This window comes from Podarcis liolepis, assembly GCF_965112155.1.
Source record: "Podarcis liolepis genome assembly, chromosome: 6".
NCBI classification, from domain to species: Eukaryota; Metazoa; Chordata; class Lepidosauria; order Squamata; family Lacertidae; genus Podarcis; species Podarcis liolepis.
In genome coordinates, this window is record NC_139559.1 from 7,947,201 (window position 1) to 7,969,480 (window position 22,280).

Sequence of the window (22,280 nt, forward strand, 5' to 3'; positions counted from 1 at the left end):
TGGGCCCATTGTGTAAATAATGTATATAAAGCAGACATTCTGGGGGAACTTCCATTCCTCCTCACCACTATGAGCTGAATAAAGAGCATGAAATCCACTCTCGACTCCGAGAATGCCTTTTGGATCCTATTCAACTCAGTATATAACAGTAGGAGAAGGGAAATTCTGGTCCTAAACCTCCGCCACCTGGTGGGAGATTTTTGGTTGGAGAAAAGGCTGAGGAGTAAACCCTACACAAATCCCTAAGGCAGTTGGATGGTGCCTTGCATGCCTCCTTCCAGCAACTCCTGCAGCCAGGCTGGCGCCAAACGTAGACCAAGAATCTCTGGATTGCATCCCCACCTTTGAATGCAGTTGCTGACCCGTTAATGAGGCCTCTTGTTTCCTCCGCTTTCAGGTTAACGGCTTGGAAAGTCAACTGAGGCAGCATCAAAGAAGCACCACATCCAGATATGGCTGGCAGCAGAAGAGTGGAGCCGCCTTGAGGAAAAGATGACCCACTCTGCACGGTGCTAATGTGAGAAGAAAATCCATGTTGAAAGTGTGTGTGTGTTGTGTGTGTGTGTTATGGGGCAGTTGCTGAAGGCAGCTGGAGTTTCAAGAGCACCTTCTGTGGTAGCAAACCTGTATTCTTGTGTGCTTGTCACCCCTTTCTGCCTTGCTTATGGGTTCTGGCATCTGACTGGCCACTGGAGAAGGAATGATGGCCTAGACAGGCATTTCATAGAATCCTAGAACTGTAGAGTTAGAAGGGACCCCGAGGGTCATCTAGTCTAACCCCGTGCAATGCAGGAATCTTTTGCCCAACTTGGGGCTCAAACCCACAACCCTGAGATTAAGAGCCTTATGCTCTACTGACTGAGCTATTTGGTCTGGTGCAGTAGGACGCTTCTCGGGCTCAGCCACCTTCCCCTGAATTTTCAGCTTTTCTTAAATGGGGAATGTGGGGGAAATAAAGAAAAATTTCCAGGGCTGCAAGCAAAAATCTCCAGGCAGAATTATTTGCGGTTGATCAGTGAGATGTACCCCTGCCAATGGGCTTGGTATTTCTTGAAATACAATTACGTTTACTTAACATGATTTAATATTTTGGAGGGACATGGGTGGCGCTGTGGGTTAAACCACTGAGCCTATGGCTTGCCGATCAGAAGGTTGGCGGTTCGAATCCCCGTGATGGGGTGAGCTCCCGTTGCTCGGTCCCTGCTCCTGCTAATGTAGCAGTTCGAAAGCACGTCAAAGTGCAAGTAGATAAATAGGTACCGCTCCGGCGGGAAGGTAAACGGCGTTTCCGTGCGCTGCTCTGGTTCACCAGAAGCGGCTTAGTCATGCTGGCCACATGACCCGGAACCTGTACACTGGCTCCCTCAGCCAATAAAGCGAGATGAGCACCACAACCCCAGTGTCGGTCACGACTGGACCTAATGGTCAGGGGTCCCTTTACCTATACTAATATTTTGGAACTCACCCAAATTAACTGCAGCATCATATTTAGGTGTCCTGTGGGTCTCGCCAGGGCCAAAGGTTCTGGCTGTCAGCTTCAGCAGAGCGGCAAACGCAGGTTTTCCTAGCCTGCACGGAACCAGCTCTTTGCTCCACAACCAGGACTTAATGTGCCACCTTGAAAAAACTCCCTGCCTTCAGTTTTAATGCGCCTCTGCCCTGTTTTGTCCTCCTCAGGCTGTTTTGCGAACTGTCGTCAAGATGCACTAGCTGTTCCCCCCAAGAAAAGCCCGTTTTCCTTCAATTGAGACCCTCAGTGTCAACATCATTACGACCAAGGGTTCGTCGAAATCTGGTCATGCCTCTCCGAACTACTGCGCTTCTCTGAACCCCTCGCCCACTGCACTGATAAGCCACAGACCCCCCAGATCTCCATTACTTCCCCTTGCCTCATCAAGGAATGACTTATTCTTGGCTTCTATACGCTGTCCAGAGCAGTTTCCTCCTGGAATCTCCGAGGGCATCGCTTCCTCTCTTTAAAGCACTTGGCTAAGAATGGTGAACGCTGCTTTAGAATAAATCCCGTCACCCCAGGGAAGCTCTCCTTCCCATTTTTTTGCAAGCCATCCTGCCCAATTCGATCTTTCGCAGAGGCGCAGTCACAAAGAGCAGTCTTCAAAGACCCACCTGGGGCCCGAGCAAAGCCAACGTTTGCTGAGCACACGTGCTGGTGGCGGGGGAAAAATCCGAATCGCTGAGCAACTGATGAACCGAGAAGAGCTTTCGACAGCAGGCCGCGGAATCCAACAAGAAGGGACACGTCTGTCAGAAACGGCCCCCTGCCATGCCAGGTGCAAAGCCAGTCGTGTTGAAAAGCATAGCTGGGAAGAGGTGGGCTGAACTCTCCCTTAGGCTCCTTCTTCTCAACAATCGCTCCGAAGCTACGGGTGAAATTTTGAAAGAAACGCCCCAACCGAATGGAGACCCGCTTGGATACTTGAGCCGACGCTGAATTTGCTTCTCCTTGGGCTACATTCCAACAGCTGCTTCTGCCCTTTTTGACAAAAGACACTTCCACCCGCCCCAAAACTTCCGGGAGGCTTTTAGTCGGCTGGCACATGGAAAGCACATTGCCAATGGTGTGGTGAGCAGGATTCTCATTAGCAAAGCACCTCCGCAGACTGTTCTTTGATGCAGATCTGGTTTCCATCCAGGTGCCCAGTAACCTGCCCAAACAATCTCAGGGCGCTTCCAGACTGTTGCTGTTTCATTCACAAACTGGCAAGTTCAGGTTGAGTAATCAAAGTTGATTGAGAGCTCTGGCACAACACAGGAAGCTGCCATAGACCATTGGTCCCTGTAGATCTGTGCTGACTGGCAGTGGCTCCCCAGTTTTTGGGTAGGAGTCTCTCTCAGCCCTGCCTGGAGATGTCCTTTCCAACTCTACAGTTCTATGATTCTATGTACCGGAAGGTGAGGGATAACGCTGGCTTTGCATCGACGCCATCTAACCTCCCCACAAGCAAACTGGAGCAAATGCGCATTAAGCAGCCAACATTGTCTCATCTCCCCGGAGTGAAAGAGCATTAAATAGCCAACATCAGACAGACAGGTGTCAACACACAACATCTGAGCTGTGAACACAGTTCTGCCCTCTCTGCAATCAGTGCGGTCCTGCCACTGGTTTGGGAAGTAGCGTACACATGACGCTGGCAGAAATCCCCTTCCACCATTCCTTATGAAATACTGCATTTTGCTGACTTTAGAGTTGAGATATTTTGTCGAGCAAAAAAGAGGATGCTAGGACCACCCTTGTTTTAAATAACCCTACTATAACAGAGCCTAGGGCTTGCCGATCAGAAGGTCGGCGGTTCAAATCCCCGCGACGGGGTGAGCTCCTGTTGTTCAGTCCCAGCTCCTGCCCACCTAGCAGTTCAAAAGCACGTCAAAGTGTAAGTAGATAAATAGGTACCACTCTGGCGGGAAGGTAAATGGCATTTCCGTGTGCTGCTCTGATTCACCAGAAGCAGCTTAGTCATGCTGGCCACATGAGTCGGAAGCTGTCTGCGGACAAATGTCGGCTCCCTCAGCCTACAGAGTGAGATGAGCACCACAACCCCAGAGTCATCCGCGACTGGACCTAATGGTCAGGGGTACCTTTACCTTTACTTTTACTATATGTAGGCTCTAGAAGCTGTGATATGTTGCTGAGGGGGCAGGAGAAGGGAAGAGGAAAGCAAGTCTTCAACCACCAGTTATGTCTATGTCTCATCCAGAAAGTATAGCCAGAGACATTTTCACAAATTTAAAAAAATCTACCCGGACAGAAATTTTGCCCCTGAAAAAGAGGATGTGTCCTGGAAAAAGAGGACACATGGCAACCCTAGACTCCCCCACCACCTTTGATCCAAATTGAGATAAAGAAGCAACCCAGCTGCATTTAATCCAATAATGTGCACAGAGGCTTGGTCTAATTTCTCTGCAAACAAGTCAGGATGAATGCTCAATAAACTGGTCGCCTGGAAGAGCCCTCAGCCTGCCCTGGCCTGCTGCAGACGGGTGATGATTAGGAAACCTGAGTCGAAAGCACATGGAAGCAGGGACCGCTTTCCCCCTACCCCGGCTGCTGCATCATTCCCCATCCTATAGGAACATGAGCAAGTTGCCTTCTTCTCTCTTAGCACCTGCAGCCAATGCGCAAATGTAGGGATTCCCTGGGTCAACATCCTAAGCCCATGCTGAAGCTACAGAGTTAAACCATGAAGCTGTCGTGGTTTTCCAGAAATAATCCTGGGCATTGCAGGTCTGCCTGGAAGCTAGGGCTCTCTAGGCACCATCTCAGCAATACTCTGGGTAGGCAAACTAAGGCCCAGGTGCCGGATCTGGCCCAATCACCTTCTAAACCTGGCCTGCAGATGATCAGCATGTTTTTACATGAGTAGAATGTTGTGGAGTTTGGAGGTTATAGGGTTATTTAAAATGCATCTCTGGGTTATTTGTGGGGCATAGGAATTCATTCATTTCTTTTTTTCAAAATATAGTCCTGCCCCCCACAAGGTCTGAGGGGCAGTGGACCGGCCCCCTGCTGAAAAAGTTTGCTGTCCCCTGCTCTCCACGGTGGCTGGGGAGAAGCCATAACTGTGGCATTGTGCCATGGAAGCTATCTAAGAGGCAGGATTTGCATCCTGCTAGGTGGCCCAGAGGCAAAGCAGAGCCCCTGCCCGCAGCCATCCAAACCAATGCAATTCTGGGCTGCATCAATGGGAGTATAGCATCTAGATCAAGGGAAGTAATAGTGCCACTGTATTCTGCTCTGGTCAGACCTCACCTGGAGTACTGTGTCCAGTTCTGGGCACCACAGTTCAAGAAGGACACTGACAAACTGGAACGTGTCCAGAGGAGGGCAACCAAAATGGTCAAAGGCCTGGAAACGATGCCTTATGAGGAACAGCTAAGGGAGCTGGGCATGTTTAGCCTGGAGAAGAGGAGGTTAAGGAGTGATATGATAGCCATGTTCAAATATATAAAAGGATGTCACATAGAGGAGGGAGAAAGGTTGTTTTCTGCTGCTCCAGAGAAGCGGACACGGAGCAATGGATCCAAACTACAAGAAAGAAGATTCCACCTAAACATTAGGAAGAACTTCCTGACAGTAAGAGCTGTTCGACAGTGGAATTTGCTGCCAAGGAGTGTGGTGGAGTCTCCTACTTTGGAGGTCTTTAAGCAGAGGCTTGACAACCATATGTCAGGAGTGCTCTGATGGTGTTTCCTGCTGGGGTTGGACTCGATGGCCCTTGTGGTCTATTCCAACTCTATGATTCTATGATCCCTGGTTGGGCTCGAACCACCAACCTTCTGGTTAGCTACAATACACACTAACCTAAGGTTACCAGACATCCCTGTTTCCCAGGGACAGTCCCCGGATTTACAAATCAGTCCCCTGACAAAATCCTGCCATTCTTATTGAAGTTGAAAAGTGTCCCCGGATTCACTGAAAAAAATCTGGTAAACTTACACCAACCCCTTGTGCCACTTTGCTGCTGAAGCTCCAGCCAGTGTGACGTCTCCTCTGTATTTATTGCAACTGCGAGTTTACTCTGAAGCTTATCCTGGAAATACAAAACCAGGGTTTGACCTGGACTTGTGGTGCTCTGTCTATTTTGAGGTGCTATTTTAAAAAATGGTGCTATGCTCCATCCACTGTGTTAGTTTATGATGCTCATTGTAATTCTTGGGTCCAGGTTGCCTTTGACTCTTCAGCTAAAAGGGATTGCAAGCGGTGGTGCTAAAAGCATTGAGCTTATTGATTACTGATTTGTCCCTTCCCGGTTACCTTAAGGTGTTCCTACTGTGTTCATTCCCCTACAATTCGAGACTTATGAGAGGAACAAGGGAGGCGTTCGCGGTGAGTTCCGGCACCTCTTTTCCAAGAAAAATAGCCCTTGTGTTAAGTATTCCTCGATTATTGCACATGGGCACAAATTCTGGCATTTCTGAGGCATAGCTGTCAACCGTCCCTTATTTGGCGGGAAAGTCCCTTATCCCAGCGCCGTGTCCTACTGCTGTCCCTTATTGATGATGTCCCTTAAATTTCCCAGGTTTCAAAGGAAGCAGCTCCTCTCCCTCCCTCCCTGCCGGCCAGGGAGGAGGGAGGCTCCAACTGTGTTGCTTGGCTGCATTGCTCACCCAATAAGGAATCTAAGAATGACTGGGGGGTGGAGCTTGCAGGCCTTGTGCCGATCAAATCGGCTGCGTTGCCTGGGGACTTGTCTTTGCTCAGCGCTTCCCAGTGGAGAGGTGACGGTAGTTTTCCTTGCTGCGTCCCCTTTGCTGGGTTGCTGCACTGTGGGAACCACTGCTTGAGGCTTCGTTTGGCTGCTGGCTGGGCTTTCTGCCTTTGGCTCGGAGGGGCTCAGAAGTTGAACCTCCCTGTGCTCTGAAAATCCCTTATTTTGGCTGCTGATCCCTTATTTTCGAGGCTGCTGGTCCCTTATTTTCAAATCTGTAAGTTGACAGCTATGTTCTGAGGACACTGCCAGCAGGGGGTGCTAGGGAGATGGATCCTATTCACAAATTCTAGTTTCTTCTGAGTGGCTGGACGGTGTCAAGAGGAACTCGGTGATCTTAGAACCACAGTCCATTTCCTGTTGCATCCCTGATACTGCTGCTTCTAGTATGTGATCACTTCCTGCTAGGGAGCAGGAAGAATAGGATTGTGCCAGGCAAAATACCAGGTGTACCTTCCTCCCAGGAGAGAGATGGCCCAAGCCGTGGAGATATCTCACTACTCTGCACATAATTATTTGTTAGATGCAACACGTGCATGGGGTTTTTTTGCTTGTGCCAAGGTTTCAAACCAAGAAACCCGTAGGTGTAATTTGTTTAGCTTAGCAATGCAGCGCCTCTCTGATTCCGCCCTCCAGTTTCCTTCAGCCAGAAACCCAAAGTTGGACCGCGGGAAGGTGATTGACAAGAAAAGCTTTTTAAAAATTCTGGATTTCTACATTATTGGAAATAAAACTATATGTGGAGAAAAATAGATTTCTGTGTGTGGTGTCACTGTGTGTGCTTCGAGCAAATTTCTCGCAGTCTTCACCTTAAAAGGATCTAAAATTTAAAAAATTCCTTCCAATAGCACCTTAGAGACCACCTAAGTTTGTTATTGGTATGAGCTTTTGTGTGCATGCTCAGTTCTATCTGAAGAAGTGCGCATGCACACGAAAGCTCGTACCAATGACAAACCTAGTTGGTCTCTAAGGTGCTACTGGAAAGAATTTTTTTATTTTTGAAATATACTCAGAGTCGCAAAGTGATTTCATGCTCTTTATTCAGCTCATAGTGGTGAGGAGGAATGAATGAGAGTCCCCTCAAAGTATCTGCTTTATATACATTATTTACACAATGGGCTGCACATGATTGGTTAATTCTGGAATTCTACTGTAAGCCAATCAGGTTGTGGATTCACTTATATCTGGAGCATGATTGGGTGGTTCCTGCCAACCAATCATACTGCTGCATTGTTCTTGGACCAATCAGACTGCTGCATTCTGAATCCTATTGTTCTAGGACCAATCAGACTGCTGCAATTTGGATCCTATTGTTCTAGGACCAATCAGACTGCTGCAGTTTGGATCCTATTCAACTCAGTACATAACAATTTTGTTTCAACTACGGCAGCCCAACACGGCTACCTACCTGTAACTTAAAAGGATCCGCTACCGTTTTACAGAGCAAAGCTGTGAAATGCAAGCTCAGGTAGCTCGGTGGTTTACGCACACACCCAGTCCTCAGATTATAAACAGACGTCCCACAACAGGCATGGGCAAGGTCTGCAAAAACTCTCTCCCACTATTAAATCGTGTTCTCTAATAGGTGAACATCAGAACATAAGATGCCGTCTCCCCTTTATCACATACACAGCCCAGCAAGACAATGACAATAATCCACCAACAGCATACAAATCGATATGGCTAACCTGATCCAAAACACACACACACCCCACTCACACACGAAAACAAAGACCACCACAGCCAACCACAAATGAACAGCCAGACCCTAGGCCAACCCCAACCTCTCTCACCACCAAAGGAACACAAGTGAACACCAGAGAACCTGTACAAGGAATGCTGATGCAAAACCCCACATATATTAAGCAAAACAGAAGCATCGCCACCCGACCCCCCCATCTTCCCCCCTCCACCCCTTCCCCCCCCCCCAATGCCTCAACAAATGAAACTGATTTGTAAAAATGTTACATGGAAAAAATACGAGAGATATTACACATACTTCTGTAAAACAAGAAAATCTTTAATAAAAAAAAACTAAAAGAGGCAGGATCCGCATCCTGCTAGGTGGCCCAGAGGCAAAGCAGAGCCCCTGCCCGCAGCCATCCCTGGTTGGGCTCGAACCACCAACCTTCTGGTTAGCTGCAATACACGCTAACCTAAGGTTACCAGACATCCCTGTTTCCCAGGGACAGTCCCCGGATTTACAAATCAGTCCCCTGACAAAATCCTGCCATTCCTATTGAAGTTGAAAGTGTCCCCGGATTCACTGAAAAAAATCTGGTAAACTTACACCAACCCCTTGTGCCACTTTGCCGCTGAAGCTCCAACCAGTGTGACGTCTCCTCTGTATTTATTGCAACTGCGAGTTTACTCGGAAGCTTATCCTGGAAATACAAAACCAGTGTTTGACCTGGACTTGTGGTGCTCTGTCTATTTTGAGGTGCTATTTTAAAAAATGGTGCTATGCTCCATCCACTGTGTTAGTTTATGATGCTCATTGTAATTCTTGGGTACAAGTTGCCTTGGACTCTTCAGCTAAAAGGAATTGCAAGCGGTGGTGCTAAAAGCATTGAGCTTATTGATTACTGATTTGTCCTTTGCCGGTTACCTTAACGTGTTCCTACTGTGTTCATTCCCCTACAATTCGAGACTTATGAGAGGAACAAGGGAGGCGTTCGTGGTGAGTTCCGGCACCTCTTTTCCAAGAAAAATAGCCCTTGTGTTAAGTATTCCTCGATTATTGCACATGGGCACAAATTCTGGCATTTCTGGGGCATAGCTGTCAACCGTCCCTTATTTGGCAGGAAAGTCCCTTATCCCAGCGCCGTGTCCCACTGCTGTCCCTTATTGATGATGTCCCTTAAATTTCCCAGGTTTCAAAGGAAGCAGCTCCTCTCCCTCCCTCCCTGCCGGCCAGGGAGGAGGGAGGCTCCAACTGTGTTGCTTGGCTGCGTTGCTCACCCAATAAGGAGTCTAAGAATGACTGGGGGGGTGGAGTTTGCATGCCTTGTGCCGATCAAATCGGCTGCGTTGCCTGGGGACTCGCCTTTGCTCAGCGCTTCCCAGTGGAGAGGTGATGGTAGTTTTCCTTGCTGCATCCCTGCACTGTGGGTTGCTGCACTGTGGGAACCACTGCTTGAGGCTTCGTTTGGCTGCTGGCTGGGCTTTCTGCCTTTGGCTCGGAGGGGCTCAGAAGTTGAACCTCCCTGTGCTCTGAAAATCCCTTATTTTGGCTGCTGATCCCTTATTTTCGAGGCTGCTGGTCCCTTATTTTCAAATCTGTAAGTTGACAGCTATGTTCTGAGGACATTGCCAGCAGGGGGTGCTAGGGAGGTGGATCCTATCCACAAATTCTAGTTTCTTCTGAGTAGCTGGACGGTGTCAAGAGGAACTCGGTGATCTTAGAACCACAGTCCATTTCCTGTTGCATCCCTGATACTGCTGCTTCTAGTATGCGATCACTTCCTGCTAGGGAGCAGGAAGAATAGGATTGTGCCAGGCAAAATACCAGGTGTACCTTCCTCCCAGGAGAGAGATGGCCCAAGCCGTGGAGATATCTCACTACTCTGCACATAATTATTTGTTAGATGCAACACGTGCATGGGGTTTTTTTGCTTGTGCCAAGGTTTCAAACCAAGAAACCCGTAGGTGTAATTTGTTTAGCTTAGCAATGCAGCGCCTCTCTGATTCCGCCCTCCAGTTTCCTTCAGCCAGAAACCCAAAGTTGGACCGCGGGAAGGTGATCGACAAGAAAAGCTTTTTAAAAATTCTGGATTTCTACATTATTGGAAATAAAACTATATGTGGAGAAAAATAGATTTCTGTGTGTGGTGTCTCTGTGTGTCCTTCGAGCAAATTTCTCGCAGTCTTCACCTTAAAAGGATCTAAAATTTAAAAAATTCCTTCCAATAGCACCTTAGAGACCACCTACGTTTGTTATTGGTATGAGCTTTTGTGTGCATGCTCAGTTCTATCTGAAGAAGTGCGCATGCACACGAAAGCTCGTACCAATGACAAACCTAGTTGGTCTCTAAGGTGCTACTGGAAAGAATTTTTTTATTTTTGAAATATACTCAGAGTCGCAAAGTGATTTCATGCTCTTTATTCAGCTCATTTCAGCTTTATTCAGGAGGAATGAATGAGAGTCCCCTCAAAGTATCTGCTTTATATACATTATTTACACAATGGGCTGCACATGATTGGTTAATTCTGGAATTCTACTGTAAGCCAATCAGGTTGTGGATTCACTTATATCTGGAGCATGATTGGATGGTTCCTGCCAACCAATCATACTGCTGCATTGTTCTTGGACCAATCAGACTGCTGCATTCTGAATCCTATTGTTCTAGGACCAATCAGACTGCTGCAATTTGGATCCTATTGTTCTAGGACCAATCAGACTGCTGCAGTTTGGATCCTATTCAACTCAGTACATAACAATTTTGTTTCAACTACGGCAGCCCAACACGGCTACCTACCTGTAACTTAAAAGGATCCGCTACCGTTTTACAGAGCAAAGCTGTGAAATGTACGCTCAGGTAGCTCGGTGGTTTACGCACACATCCAATCCTCAGATTATAAACAGACGTCCCACAACAGGCATGGGCAAGGTCTGCAAAAACTCTCTCCCACTATTAAATCGTGTTCTCTAATAGGTGAACATCAGAACATAAGACGCCATCTCCCCTTTATCACATACACAGCCCAGCAAGACAATGACAATAATCCACCAACAGCATACAAATCAATCTGGCTAACCTGATCCAAAACACCCACCCACCCCCCACACACATGAAAACAAAGACCACCACAGCCAACCACAAATGAACAGCCACACCCTAGGCCAACCCCAACCTCTCTCACCACCAAAGGAACACAAGTGAACACCAGAGAACCTGCACAAGCAACGCTGACACAAAACCCCACATATATTAAGCAAAACAGAAGCATCGCCAACCGACACACCCCCCATCTTCCCCCTCCACCCCTTTCCCCCCCCCCAATGTCTCAACAAATGAAACTGATTTGTAAAAATGTTACATGGAAAAAATACGAGAGATATTACACATACTTCTGTAAAACAAGAAAATCTTTAATAAAAAAAAACTAAAAACAGAAAGAAAAAAAAGAACATAAGACGAGCCTTACTGAATCGTGCCTTTGGCCCATCTAGTCCAGTATCCTGTTCTCACAGTGGCCAATAAGCAAGCAGGATTCGACCATAAGAACCCTCTCCCCTCCTGTAGTTTCCAGAAACTGGTGTTGCTGCCTCTGAGCTGGAGGCAGGAGCATAGACCAGTTGCCCTCTTCTCCATGAATTTGTCCAATCTTCTTCTAAAGCCAACCAAGTTGATGACCTGTGGCAGTGAGTTCCATAGGTTTAACTATGCCCCGTGTAAAGAAGTTCTTTCTTTTATCCATCCTGATATTCTAGGTGGTATCGGGGGGTAGTTAGAAGCCATAGTCAACAAAAATGGACCATTGGCAGTAGAACCATGGTTCATTTTTGTTGGCTTAGGCCAGGCTTCCTCAACCTCGGCCCTCCAGATGTTTTTGGCCTACAGCTCCCATAATCCCTAGCTAGCAGGACCAGTGGTCAGGGGTGATGGGAACTGCAGTTTCAAAACATCTGGAGGGCCAAGGTTGAGGAAGCCTGGCTTAGGCCAACTTCCCTCGTAGAAAGCCCCTGTGGCACAATTGCTTCTGAGTGGGCATCTATAGGATGGCACTATCAGCTTATTAGGGAGTAAATCCCATTGAACGCAATGTAACTTCTGCGTAATGCAAAGCTCACATGACATTTGGAAGTGTGACCTAAGTACACAGTGGGGGGCAGGAATGCATATTGCTCAGATCTTATATGTTCCAATGTGTGTACGCTCACACTGCATCATGGGCTTTACAGTCTCCGGTGGACTCCGAAGCCCATGACGCAGTGTGACAGGAGCCAAAGCACGCAAGCGAAAAGCACCTAGAATTTGTATAACAGAATATTCTGCACACTTCATCCACGGCCCTGCTCATAGTTCTTTTGAGATGCTGTCCATTTGTGCACAGGTACGCATACCTGGAGACTATGTTTAGGGCGTGTAGTATAATACCATCACATTGACAAAAATTAGAGCGGATGGGATGTGTGATAACACTTAAGATACTGTTTATGTCTCTTCCGGCCAAGGTCCTTAGAATTTGCAGAATTCGAGTTTGCCCTCAAATTCTGCTTTGAAAATGACACAGCTGGCGCCATGCCAGAGAGAAGTGAATTTAAACACATTCTGTGCAACACTGTGGAAATGAGTGCTAATTTGAGTGGCGCTCAGAGCATGAGCAGAGCCGGTAATTAAGTGAGTTCCAGCTGCAACTGCCCTCAGCGGATGTGCTGGCAGGCCTGAACCCATGACTGTGGCTTGCAGCGAACAAGTTACACCAGATTCTCAGGTCTCTCACTTTTGGGCGTTCCCAAGAGCCTAGAAGCGCACTCAGATGTTCCAGCGCCAAGCCGGCATCTCATATTGCTTCTTATCGGTTTGGGGAGCAGGGGAGCTCACGGCGTCCCTGGATACAGGCAGCCGATGAAGAAGAGAGCAGCGATGAAGGCTGTGCTACCTTCTTTGAGAAGCTCTTTGGAATAGCAAAGCTAAACCCTCCTTGAGCAATTCTGCAAAAAAAGGAAGGGGATGGACCAGTTCATCAGGAAACACTTTGCTTTCCTCACTACCTTCTGGAACAAATTTTTGCCCCACAGGGTTTCCAACAGCTGTCCTTTGGAGTTCTGGGAGCCGGTCGACGGATCCCTACACCCCACACTGGATCCCGACCCCGAAGAACCCGCTTTCTCCCTCTTTGGGGTGCTCTACGACTTCACGGCCAGGAGTGCAGATGAGCTGAGCGTCAACAGAGGGGAGAAGCTTTGCGTCCTCAAAGAAGAGGGAGGGTATGTCTTAGCAAGGCGGCTTTCGGGGGACCCAGTAATGGGCTACGTGCCGGCCAACTACATCAGCAAGCTCAGCCAGGAACCGTCTGTGCAGCAGCCGTGAGTATCTGAGTCTTTTGCGGGTTGCCAGCTATCGCGCCAGCACCGTTCAGATGTTTCCGAAAGCTTCCAGGATGATGTGGGTTCTGTGCAACGTGGTTTTGGGGAGTGTGGGCTTTTTTGGAGGGGTGAGGAAGAAGCAACAAGAACAGGAGAAAGTATCTTACCCAAACATCTCCAGAAGCGAACCTTCCCTAGTATAAATGGCACAGTGGGTCAGTTCATCTGGCTGTTAACCTGAAGGTTGGTGGTTCGAGCCCACCCAAGGGTGGTAGTGGGCAGGATTGAGGTTGAATCCTGACAAGACAGAAGTACTGTTTTGGGGGGACAGGGGGTGGGTTGGTGTGGCGGACTCCCTGGTCCTGAATGGGGTCACTGTGCCCCTGAAGGACCAGGTGCGCAACCTGGGAGTCATTTTGGACTCACAGCTGTCCATGGAGGCGCAGATCAATTCTGTATCCAGGGCAGCTGTCTACCAGCTCCACCTGGTACGCAGTCTGAGACCCTACCTGCCCGCGGACTGTCTCGCCAGAGTGGTGCATGCTCTAGTTATATCCCGCTTGGACTGCTGCAATGCGCTCTACGTGGGGCTACCTTAGAAGGTGACCCGGAAACTACAACTAATCCAGAATGTGGCAGCTAGACTGGTGTCTGGGAGCGGCCACCGAGACCACATAACACCAGTCTTGAAAGACCTACATTGGCTCCCAGTACATTTCTGAGCACAATTCAAAGTGTTGGTGTTGACCTTTAAAGCCCTAAACGGCCTCGGTCCAGTATACCTGAAGGAGCGTCTCCACCCCCATCATTCTGCCCGGACGCTGAGGTCCAACTCCGAGGGTCTTCTGGCGGTTCCCTCATTGCGAGAAGCAAAGCTACAGGAAACCAGGCAGAGGGCCTTCTCGGTACTGGTGCCCACCCTGTGCAATGTGAAGGAAATAAGCAGCTATCCTATCTTTAAAAGACATCTGAAGGCAGCCCTGTTCAGGGAAGTTTTTAATGTATGACATATTAGTGTATTTTTGGTCTTTCTGGAAGCTGCCCAGAGTGGCAGATGGGCGGGGTACAAATAAATTATTATTATTATTATTATTATTATTATTATTCCTGCGTTGCGGGAATGGGCTACATGACACAGCTGTATGTGTGATTCTAAGATTTTGTGAGCTGTTGGGTGTGAAAAGAGTTAACAGATCAAGCAACATTTCTAAGAATTTGCCACTTTCCCCCTAAAATAAATAATGTATCTAGGTATACTAGTTTTGCTGATTTGCATCTGTGTGTTCTTAATTGTTTTAAGCACATCACTTTGATTTTTTAAAAAGCTGTTTATTCTTATTTTCCGATTTAAAGATAAGGAATAGATCTATACCAACCAAATTTAATAAACACATCACGGTCGACATGTGTCTAATGTGGAAGACAGACAGGAGACCCTCTTTTTATTCTTGATTGAAGGGTCGGCCTCAAAGCATCTTGGTTATGATTGGTCTGATTTCTAAATAATAACTATGGTTAGCCAAATGACTACCAAAGGATGGGATATGTCTAGGGAAAGAATTGCTGACTGGTTGTTGCTCCCCTTTGTATGTCCACATTCAGTCTCGTCTCTTTGCTTCGCAGTCTGCCAAATAGGAAAATGTTTGCCCCTAGCGTGAGGTGGTTTGGTTGCTGCTTATGCAAATAGGTCTGAGATGAGAGGGGGGACTGGCCGGTGCTGCTGCTGTCACAAAGCCTCCAATGTCCTCATAAACCAGAGGAAGCCAGTGCTATTCTCCAATGCAGTTCCTGGGCAGAAGGAAGTTCGGGAAGCGAAGGCAGATGGACTTGTGGGACCCTATTTAGACATGATTTTCTGTTACCTCACGTCTTCCAAGGCTGGGACATTTACACTGAAAGCAAGCGTAAGCCACAGTGAAACCCGGTTCAAATAATGCTCCATCTCTCTTTTTTTATTGACATTTTTATTCAATTCCAGAAATTTTAACAAATTAACTTCAAATTTCATACAATGGTTTGACTTTCCACTCTATGATGTTTCTATTCACACCCTTTTTCCTGCTGCATTATGCACCATATTTATATCTCATACTTATTTCCTTTCTTACAATTGCTGTCAGTTGCCTTCCACTACTTAAATTTCAACTTAATCTGGCTATAATACTCCCTCAGATAACCCAAAGGGGCTCTCCACTCTTCAATAAAAAGTTCATAATTTTGATCTCTTACCCTTGCTGTCAATTTCATCATTTCTGCATCGTCCATTAGTTTTAAGAGCCAAATTCCTCCTTGGATGGAACTTCTCCTTCTTTCCATTTTCTGTTGTTGTTGAGCACATAAATAGTTTAATCATCCTCTTTGTGCGACACCCGTCCCTATTACCACTAGAAGGAAAGCTTCACGTTTTTTGATAGCAACCAATTTTAACATTTTCTTCATTTCATTGCGTGCCATTTGCCCCAAACCCTTCGCTTTTCCACACATCCACCACATATTTTTAAAAAAGACCCTTAGGTATGTTTACATTTCCAACATTTACCGGACATGGTTTTATAGATCTTGGCATTTTATGTGGCGTTAAGTACCACCTGCATATCATTTTCACATCGTTTTAACATGTAGCAGGCAGTCAATAATGCTCCACCTCTGAGCATAACATCAGAAGGGTTCGGAAGCCGCGCCGTCGATCCCGCACACATACTAGAAAGTGCTGTGCAAATTATCCTGTAGATCAAAGCTGTGTTGTTGTGGCTCCTAGATTTGACACACCTGTTTCCAGTCCTGCCTTTCCTCTCACCCGGCAAGTGAAATTAGGGCTTTTGCACAGAGGGACAGAATTTGGGTTCCAGGGTTGGTGGGCTGGTGGGTCGCTAGATGAAGCCAACAGGAGGCGGCAAGAACTCATCCTGACTCATAGGTGGCATTTGCCAGAGAGACCATCCCTAGAACCATTGAGTTCCTTGGGTTGTGAGAGGGCGCATGGAAAGTAATCATAGAATCATAGAATCATAGAGTTGGAAGAGACCACAAGGGCCATCGAGTCCAACCCCCTGCCAAGCAGGAAACGCCATCAGAGCACTCCTGACATATGGTTGTCAAGCCTCTGCTTAAAGACCTCCAAAGTAGGAGACTCCACCACACTCCTTGGCAGCAAATTCCACTGTCAAACAGCTCTTACTGTCAGGAAGTTCTTCCTAATGTTTAGGTGGAATCTTCTTTCTTGTAGTTTGGATCCATTGCTCCGTGTCCGCTTCTCTGGAGCAGCAGAAAACAACCTTTCTCCCTCCTCTATATGACATCCTTTTATATATTTGAACATGGCTATCATATCACCCCTTAACCTCCTCTTCTCCAGGCTAAACATGCCCAGCTCCCTCAGCCGTTCCTCATAAGGCATCGTTTCCAGGCCTTTGACCATTTTGGTTGCCCTCCTCTGGACACGTTCCAGTTTGTCAGTGTCCTCCTTGAACTGTGGTGCCCAGAACTGGACACAGTACTCACAGTACGCCAAGGACACAGCGCCCCTGAGCATGTGCAGTGTGCTTTTCTCTCGTCGCTCAGTAAACTAAGGTTGCCAGATTTTTTTCCAAAGAATCCAGGGACACTTTTTTTAAAGAGAAAAAAAGTTATTTTTTTAAAAAAATCAAGAAGTAATATCTTCTCTTCTGTGGTCTCCTCTGTTGCGCAGCCTTAATCTGGGCACCAGCCTGCTCTCTTGGAGCACTAGCCGCTATGGAGTGGGCTCGTGTTGGGCCTGGGTTTGGCCACACGTACTTGCCCTCTCGCTGCTCTCCTACCTCTCCTTTCCAGAGGCGGCAGCGGCAGCGGCGGCAGCGGCGCAGCAAGTTCAGGGCTCCCCTCTTTTTTCTCCTTCCTCTTTCTCTCTCTTCTTTCTCCTCTCCTCCTTCTCCCTGTGTCGGCTCTGAGGTTTTCCTGGCCCTGGAGCACCGCTCCTGGCTCAGTTTGGGTCATGGGGGGTCAGTGGTTCCCCCAATTGACACACCGGGTGGCCCCGGTTCCCCCTTGGCAGCAGCAGTCTCAGCAGCCCGGAGCCAGCCTGGTAGCGCAGTTGGCTCTGGCTGGCTTCAGGAACTGCTTGCTGCCATGGCACCCGCCATTTTGCCTTGCCAGAAGTCCCTATATGATGTGTCTTGTGCCGTTGAACCAATCACACAACATTCATCCCCTACTAATAAATCTACAACACTTGAAATATAAATCCGGGGACATTCCGGGGATGGATTTTGTCCAGAGAAAGATTTGTAAATCCGGGGGATATCCCCGGGAAACGGGGACGTCTGGTAACCATAGAGTAAACACACCTGGTGTTAAAGAGTTAGGCCAGAGGGTGTCACATTCTGAGCAAACAGCACATGGAAACTGCTCTGAGCATGGACAGATCGCCTGACTAGAGAATTGTGTGTCGGGAGCAACTCAGCCCCCCATTTTTGGCACGTTCCCATTGAGGGGGACACAGGGGGCGAAAGGCAGTGCTGCCTTGTTCCTGAGTCCTGGCCCCTCTCCCCCCAGCAGCACTCCGTGTGGGGTGGAGGGAAGGAGACCAGAGGTCAAAGCCAGTGTGGTGCAGTGGTTAGAGTGTCGGACTAAGTCCTGGGTTCAAATCGCCACTTGGTCACACAGCTCACTGGGTGACCTTGGGCCAGTCATTGCCTCTCAACCTGACCTACCTCCCAGGGTTGTTGTGAGGATAAAATGGGCAGGACAAGAAGCTGGTCCTGAGTTGCATATCGACTTATATACCAACAACTGGTATACAAACTACAACTAATCCAGAATATGGCAGCTAGACTGGTGACTGGGAGCAGCCGCCGAGACCACATAGCACCGGTCTTGAAAGACCTACACTGGCTCCCAGTACATTTCCGAGCACAATTCAAAGTGTTGGTGCTGACCTTTAAAGTCCTAAATGGCCTCGGTCCAGTATACCTGAAGGAGCATCTCCACCCGCATTGTTCTGCCCGGACACTGAGGTCCAGCGCCGAGGGCCTTCTGGCGGTTCCCTCACTGCGAGAAGCCAAGTTACAGGGAACCAGGCAGAGGGCCTTCTCGGTAGTGGCACCCGCCCTGTGGAACACCCTCCCACCAGATGTCAAAGAGAAAAATAATTACCAAACTTTTAGAAGACATCTGAAGGCAGCCCTGCTTAGGGAAGCTTTTAATGTTTAATAGGTTATTGTATTTTAGTGTTTTGTTGGAAGCCGCCCCGAGTGGCTGGGGAAACCCAGCCAGATGGGAAGGGTATAAATAATTTATTATTATTATTATTATTATTATTATTATTATTATTATTATTATTACTGCAAGAAGAGCCAAAATGAGTCAGTGGTCTGACTCTGCATAAGGCAGTTTAAGATGCTCTTAGCTTGGCCTGAGCCAAATGCAATTCCCTCAGCAAAGTTGTTACATGACGGCAGTGGGATCTCCTCCACATAGTGACGTAGATGTTGCCTGCCTGAACCCCCCAAATCAAGTAAATAAATAAAAATACTTAACTCACTGACCATTGCAGATAACATACATCCTGGCTAGGCCCATACCCCAATATGTTGAGCCTCAAAACCAGGATGCAAGTTTTCCCAGCCTTGCACAAGTCACATGATCATAGAATCATAGAATCATAGAGTTGGAAGAGACCACAAGGGCCATCGAGTCCAACCCCCTGCCAAGCAGGAAACACCATCAGAGCACTCCTGACATATGGTTGTCAAGCCTCTGCTTAAAGACCTCCAAAGTAGGAGACTCCACCACACTCCTTGGCAGCAAATTCCACTGTCGAACAGCTCTTACTGTCAGGAAGTTCTTCCTAATGTTTAGGTGGAATCTTCTTTCTTGTAGTTTGGATCCATTGCTCCGTGTCCGCTTCTCTGGAGCAGCAGAAAACAACCTTTCTCCCTCCTCTATATGACATCCTTTTATATATTTGAACATGGCTATCATATCACCCCTTAACCTCCTCTTCTCCAGGCTAAACATGCCCAGCTCCCTTAGCCGTTCCTCATAAGGCATCGTTTCCAGGCCTTTGATCACAGAGCCTAAAATATTTGGGGAGGTTTTTTTTGGGGGGGGGGGAGATCTCAGCCCAAAATCATGGCGCCCACAATGGCCACCATGCTCTTGCCAGAAAGAAACAGGATGTCCCATTTTTTCCAGGGCAGTTGTGGGGCATTTAGTGCATGCACGCTGCATTATCCCTGTCCAGGAATTGTCATGGCTGGTGTGGCAGCCAGAATAGGTCGAAGGCAGCCACTGAGGTCCCCTGGGCCTCTAGTGACAAAGACGGATTTAAAACTAACCCCCAAGCTACAAACCTGTGCCTTCAACCCCATCCAGAACTGGCAACTGATCTGGCTCCTGGACATGCCCACAGGGCTTGTGTCTTGCCAGGACTCTGCCTCAGTTTGTTGGCTCTCATCCATCCGGTTGCCAGTTCAGAAGCTGCACAGCCACGCCTGGTTCAGATGATGCAGAGAAACAGAGCTGCGTGTCCTCAGCACATGGACCCTCGTGGACACGGGTGGCACTGTGGTCTAAACCACGGAGCCTCTTGGGCTTGCCGATCACAAGGTCAGCAGTCCAAATCCCCGCAATGGAATGAGCTCCCATTGCTCTGTCCCAGCTCCTGCCAACCTAGCAGTTTGAAAGCACACCAGTGCAAGTAGATAAATAGGTACCACTGTGGTGGGAAGGTAAGCGGCATTTCCGTGCGCTCTGGTTTCTGTCAAGGTGTTCTGTTGCACCAGAAGCAGATTAGACCTTTTGGCCACATGACCCAGAAAGCTGTCTGTGGACAAACGCCGACTCCCTCGGCCTGAAAACAAGATAAGCGCTGCAACCCCACAGTCGCCTTTGACTGGACTTAACCGTCCAGGGGTCCTTTACCTTCCAACTCTACAATTCTATGAGTCTATGATTTCTTAGGCTGCAGTACTACACACAGATATGAGAAGCAAGTCTCACTGATCTCAACAAAGGTTATTTCTGAGTAAGGATGTAAGGCAGGGCTTAGTGAACTGTGGCTCTCCAGATGTTGGTAGACTACAAGAGCCATCATCCCTGATCATTGGCCATGCTGGTTGCAACCTGATGGGAGTTGGAGTCCAAAAACATCTGGGTGGCCAGGTGTACAGGATCGTATGGTGCATCACATTCCCAAAGCTATTGGTAGTAGCTTATTATAACAAAAGCAAATTGACAGTGAAATCCTATAGTAGCTCACTCAGTAGAGCATGAGACTGCTGATCTCGGGGTTGTGGGTTCGAGCCCCACGTGGGGCAAAAGATGCCTGCATTGCAGGGGATTGGACTCATGTGGTCTCTTCCAACTCTACAACTCTATGATTCTATGATCTCATATTGGAAGGAAGTTGCACTGAGTTCGATGCGGCTTATTTCCAGGAAGATGCTTTCGGGACTGCAATTTTTGGCAGCAATCCTAAACTAGGGACGAGAGTAAGTCCCAATGAGCAGGGTGGGATTCATTTCCAAGTGTCTTTTTGCTACTTCTTTGCTTTAAAATAGTTACATATTGCCTTCTGGTAATGATTCCAAGTCAGTTTAAACAAATAGAAAAAGCAATAAATCCAAACAAAGCAAATCACAGATAAAAATGCCATTTGAGGTTGCAATTTTGCAGTCCCTGGAAGCATGCCACAGTGGGGGGAAAGGGACATGGGATTCTTTGGATCTCCCTCTCTGAGACAGGAGGGACAGATCTGTCTTCCGAGAGAGAGATCTGACCTCATACGACTCCTCCGTGAAGCTGCAGAAAGGTCTGCAGTTGGTGCCCCGATGACATCAGAGAGGACGAAAAGGAAGCGGGGTGGGGGACATTGTGCCAAGAGTCCTCTGGGAGGGCCAAATCACATTTGTGATTTCAAACACCGCAAGGCTGTGTTTACAAGTCTCATTTTTACAATGCTGTACACACCAAAGGGATGTCTTCGCCTGATGTGCATTACCTGATTTGTCTTCCCGGGGCCTGCAACACACACTGCATTCCATGAATCTGACATGTGCGCATGCGCTTCTATCCGCACATGCGCAGCGGCTGTCTTGAGTGCACATGCCTCAGCCTAACTGCATCTTACATCTTCAAATTAGATGGAAGCTGGCGCTGTGGGTTAAACCAAAGAGCCTAGGACTTGACGATCAGAAGGTCGGTGGTTCGAATCCCCATGACGGGGTGAGCTCCTGTTGTTCAGTCCCTGCTCCTGCCAACCTAGCAGTTTGAAAGCACGTCAAAGTGCAAGTAGATAAATAGGTACCACTCCGGCGGGAAGGTAAACGGCATTTCCATGCACTGCTCTGGTTCGCAAGAAGCGGCTTAGTCATGCTGCCCACATGACCCGGAAGCTGTACACCAGCTCCCTCGGCCAGTAAAGCGAGATGAGCGCCACAACCCCAGAGTCAGTCACGACTGGACCTAATGGTCAGGGGTCCCTTTACCTTTACCTAGTTTGAATGAAAGCCCATCAAACAGCAGCATTTTTATTGAGACACTACAGGAGATGTATGGATTGTGGACTTGGCTTCCAACACTATTATTATTATTATTATTATTATTATTATTATTATTATTATTAACAACAACAACAACAACAACAACAACAACAACAATAATACACCACCCTATATCCCCAGGTCTCAATAGCAGTGAGAGCGCACTGAAGCCAGAGTAAACAGCACATAGCCCATGCTCTTCACTTCCTCAGGCACGCTCCTGGGACACGGATCAAACTGCACCATTCTTACAGCTGGTGTGGTTTATTTTGGGAGGGGAACCATTTTAGAGGGGGGGAGTGTTGATATTTTCACCCCATCCCATTGCAAGAATCTCCTGATCTTCTACTCTTCCACTCCTGGCTGACTGCCTGACTGTGTGTGGAGAGAGTCTTATCTGTGTAGTGACTAGATGGCTGAGTGGGAGCCATAACACTCCTGCAAGCCAGTAGTTCTTTAGTTTGTAGTAGCTATTAGAAATAAAAGAAGTTATGCTTCACA

At 47.8% G+C, this 22,280-nt stretch overlaps 2 protein-coding genes and 2 long non-coding RNA genes across 7 annotated transcripts in view; 3 read left to right on the forward strand and 1 right to left on the reverse strand.

The window, feature by feature from the left end:
* LOC310708691 (peroxidasin homolog) overlaps positions 1–10,043 on the forward strand; it is an 87,917-nt gene extending 77,874 nt beyond the window's left edge. For 3 of the 4 annotated variants that reach the window (XM_083507333.1, XM_083507334.1, XM_083507335.1), the window contains 3 exons: positions 398–517; positions 1,678–4,632; positions 8,292–10,043. In XM_083507333.1, coding sequence (XP_083363459.1) covers positions 398–496 — 99 coding nt within the window. In that variant the 3' untranslated portion in view covers positions 497–517; positions 1,678–4,632; positions 8,292–10,043. Of the gene's footprint in view, positions 1–397; positions 518–1,677; positions 4,668–8,291 lie in introns of those variants that run through there. The other variant, XM_083507332.1, reaches the window with a different exon arrangement.
* LOC310708962 overlaps positions 1–22,280 on the reverse strand; it is a 102,638-nt gene that overhangs the window by 40,640 nt on the left and 39,718 nt on the right. The window lies entirely within an intron of this gene.
* On the forward strand, positions 5,272–6,979 carry LOC310709847. The gene is made up of 2 exons (XR_014527688.1): positions 5,272–5,938; positions 6,469–6,979. It is a non-coding gene; the product is annotated as an uncharacterized lncRNA (long non-coding RNA).
* The window catches only part of SRMS (src-related kinase lacking C-terminal regulatory tyrosine and N-terminal myristylation sites), a 45,249-nt gene continuing 35,653 nt past the window's right edge, over positions 12,685–22,280 (forward strand). The window contains exon 1 of the mRNA XM_083507561.1: positions 12,685–13,260. Coding sequence (XP_083363687.1) covers positions 12,905–13,260 — 356 coding nt within the window. The 5' untranslated portion in view covers positions 12,685–12,904. The remainder of the gene's footprint in view (positions 13,261–22,280) is intronic.